This window comes from Oncorhynchus kisutch, unplaced genomic scaffold, assembly GCF_002021735.2.
Source record: "Oncorhynchus kisutch isolate 150728-3 unplaced genomic scaffold, Okis_V2 scaffold1026, whole genome shotgun sequence".
Lineage (NCBI taxonomy): Eukaryota > Metazoa > Chordata > Actinopteri > Salmoniformes > Salmonidae > Oncorhynchus > Oncorhynchus kisutch.
Genome location: NW_022262971.1, coordinates 73459 through 77129, shown reverse-complemented (window position 1 = coordinate 77129; position 3671 = coordinate 73459). Strand labels below are relative to the sequence as shown.

At 38.5% G+C, this 3671-nt stretch overlaps 1 protein-coding gene across 1 annotated transcript; it reads right to left on the bottom strand.

Moving 5' to 3' along the window:
• Nucleotides 1–436: 436 nt before the first annotated feature.
• LOC109886335 (transcription initiation factor IIA subunit 2) lies at nucleotides 437–2801 on the bottom strand. Its single transcript, XM_020478041.2, has 4 exons — nucleotides 2576–2801; nucleotides 1809–1913; nucleotides 1028–1154; nucleotides 437–778 (listed from the first exon to the last, which is right to left on the bottom strand). The coding sequence occupies exons 1-4, from the start codon at nucleotides 2645–2647 to the stop codon at nucleotides 756–758; spliced, it is 327 nt and encodes a 108-aa protein (XP_020333630.1). The 5' UTR covers nucleotides 2648–2801; the 3' UTR covers nucleotides 437–755.
• Between the last annotated feature and the right edge of the window lie 870 nt (nucleotides 2802–3671).

The following is a 3671-nucleotide window of genomic DNA, read 5'->3' as shown; positions in this document are numbered from 1 at the left end:
GACCATTAAGTCCAACAGTAAGACCATTATTAAGTCCAACAGTAAGACCATTAAGTCCAACAGTAAGACCATTATTAAGTCCAACAGTAAGACCATTAAGTCCAACAGTAAGACCATTATTAAGTCCAACAGTAAGACCATTATTAAGTCCAACAGTAAGACCAATAGTAAGTCCAACAGTAAGACCAATAGTAAGACCAATAGTGAGACCAAAAGTGAGACCAATAGTAAGACAATTGCAGTTGATGCAGAGCCTTTATAGAGCAGGTCGTTGTCAAGGGGACGGTCACATGTGTTTTAGGAGCAGAGGATCCAAGATCACGCCGTTGTGGACGAGTGAGGAAGCTATACTGTTTGTGTTTTAAATTAAATAAAAACACAGTGACACGACATCTGTTTCAAATGCAGTTTCTCCCCCAGAAATAAAATCAGTCTCCATATTTTAAATAAAAGTTTATTAAAGGTTAACAAGCTCAACAACAGTAAACTAAACTGAAAAGGCAGTTCTAAGAAACAAATTTATAAAAAAAAAAGAAAAGTCATGCAAGCAATATCCCAAGGCCTTGACTGGTCCATTCACTCCCATTGATTCAGATGGTCGTATATATACACACACACTAGGGTTTAAGTGCATCTTCTTCACAGCCATTACTGTAATAAGTTATATATACAGTCCTGTCTGTCTGTGATATAGGGTGGTCTCTTTCCACCCTCCTCTTCATCAGTAACGTCTCAGCTGATGCCATTGTCTTCGTTCACTCTGCAGCATTGCCCGTGTCTGATAAGAGAAAAGAAGCTGGGCAGGTTAGTATGGTGATACATTTTGCATTTCAAAATGAGAATCAAAATCAAACTACTGTGTGAGAAATAGTCATTCACTTGGTCTTATAATCAAACTACTGTGTGAGAAATAGTCATTCACTTGGTCTTATACTTGGAGAGCGAAGTGTGTAATCTAGTTCTAACCGAGTCTGTTTGAAGATGAAGAGAAAATGGCCTGAGAGAGAGAGAAAAAAAGTGAGCCTACTTTTCCCATCGCAGGCGACGATCTTGACTTTGTCCACCTTGACCAGATCTGTCACTTCCCTAAACTCCACGTCATTCAGAACAAAGGTCCACACGTTGTCACAGAATCTATAGGTGTTTAGTGACCCCTAGAGGCGAGAGAATGTTACAACACATTTAAAAATTAAAAATAAAGTGTACAAAAGCAGAATGGCATTTCAACCAATGGGATGTATTAATAAAAACATACAGCTATGATTTCAGCTCATTTTCAACCAGGGATGGACAAACTTATCTGCAAGGCTTATGTGTGGGTGAAGGCTTTTGCTCCAGACAAAAACAGTCATCTGTTTCAACTAACCAAATTGTGTACATATCAATTATATTACATTCTACCTACTACTTATTATTTGACTTTGATTATATTGATAATGTACAGCACTGTTGAGGGAGCTTACAAGTAAGCATTATGCTGCACCGTTTATACCAGTTGTAAACTGTGTACGTGACGAATACACTTTGATTTAACCATAACCTTCAATACAGTGTTTGTTGAATCAGCTGTGATGTTGCTTTGGCTAGAGAGAAAGCCTACAACTGTACCAGCCCCTGCACTCGTATTTGTCCCCCCCCCCCCCCCCCTTTTTTTTTTAAGGTAGGTGCAAACAGGGGAGTAATAATTAGTCCAAACAACTGCAAACAGTTGTGTTTTGCACATGAAAACAAGATTTTCTATTAGACAAATTCAGATCGGTCTCTTCCTCGTTTCGTTTGCTTCCTAGTGAACACAAACCAGTCCTCACCTTGAAGTTGACCCTGTTGCGAACCCGGTTGGCCAGCGCCGTGTTGATGGCTTTGTCAAACTGGAGGAGAACCTGAAGCGCCAACTGAGGAGTGATCTGTTGGGTCTGGGGGGGGGGGGGGGGGGGGGGGGGGGGGGGGGAAACAACCGTTTTTCCATTTAATCATGACTCAAGTTTAACATTGTAAGAAATATATACCTAGCTACTGTTTTCAGATGAGTAGCTAACAGTAGCTGGTAAAGTAATGTAGCTAGTGATTGAGAAGTGCTGGAGTGAGGCTTGAACCAGAAATCATGAGTTTATTGAGCTAATCACCTTGAACTAGTCGCGCATGCGCGTATAATAGCTAACTAATGAGCCAGTAACTAGCAATACAAATGTAGTGAATCCAAAGAACGTTACTCATCACCACTGACTTCGGTGAAACACATTAGCCAGCTTAATTTAGTCAATCAAAACGGAGCCTGTAAATGAGCTTTCTAGAACTAATATTTTAGCTTCTTGGTTCAAATCAGACGTCACTGCAGCCAGTTATGGAGATGCTTCTTGTTAGCATGGCTAACTAGTTAGCTAGCTATGTCGAAGACGAGAAGGGTAACTAGGTTACCTAACCAGTTATTTATAGTGAAAGATAACACCCTTTTTCAGATAACGAAGTCAACGATGAATAATGTGGCTTCATAATTAGCTATCCTAAAACAAAGTGCAACTAGATCACGTTAGCTAATTATCTAGCTATCTTGGGAGCTAGCATAACTGCAGTTTACCTGAATTAGCTCGTCAAGACTCTCTTGCAGACTGTTTCCTAGCGTCGTATTTCTGTAGAGCTGGTATGCCATTGTAATAAATTAATTTTACTAGTAAGATTGTGCACAATTCACTACCAAAATACAATTTACTAGAGGAATTTAACCGACAAAAACGCTGTGTTTTCAGAAACGGACCTGTGAGCCCCCGACTACGGAACACCGCGGAGGACAAACACAATTGCGCGTCGTATATTTCCCCAACCCCAGAAAGCCTTTATACCGGTAAGAACCGCTAGATGGTAGCAGACGACAGAAGAACAGGGTGACTCAGTGGAATTGTATCTGTACCGTAGAAAGAAAAGTGTGTAAGGGTGGGTATCTGTGGATAAGAGCCTGAAGACACTATTGATTGTGTATCATGTTTTAATTGACAGACAAAAGGTTTGTGTCAAATGCAATATATTTATATATTTTTAAGTATATATTTTTTCAAAAAATTATACAATTATCATTTTATTTAAATACTCTTTTAGATTCCATCAGTTGAGTACAATTTCAAAAGCATCAAACAATCATGTTATGAAAAGTAATTTTAAACTGTAAAGTACTTTTTTTGTGAATACTTGGATATTTAAGTACTTCTGAAAATGATGTAATATCAACAGTACTGTTTATAAAGACTAATGCTGTTCCTCCCAAATCCCCCATTCATACCCCCCCCCCCCACGATAAGACTTCCACAGTAATCTCTTACATTAATCAGTAAAGAGCAGTCTCTCAGCTTTGTGATACGAAAAAAAAAAACACTCAACTTTGTTGATCACATTTATTTTTTATTTTTTTATCACTCTGGAAGAGACGGTGTCAAGGCTAATGCTAACAGAACAGAGTTATTCGTTAGAGATGCCAGAGTAGGATAAATGCATCTGCCCACAGATGCTTGAATAAGCATTTATATGTACAAAACACCAGATAAATCACGGTTAGAGCAAGAGGAGATTTTTGTCAACTTCGTTTAAACATTATACATGGGTTGTTTTGGTAATGCATAGATCTATTGAAGGAGCAGATTTGAAATGACACTTTTTTATTTTTTAATACAGAATACAAATAT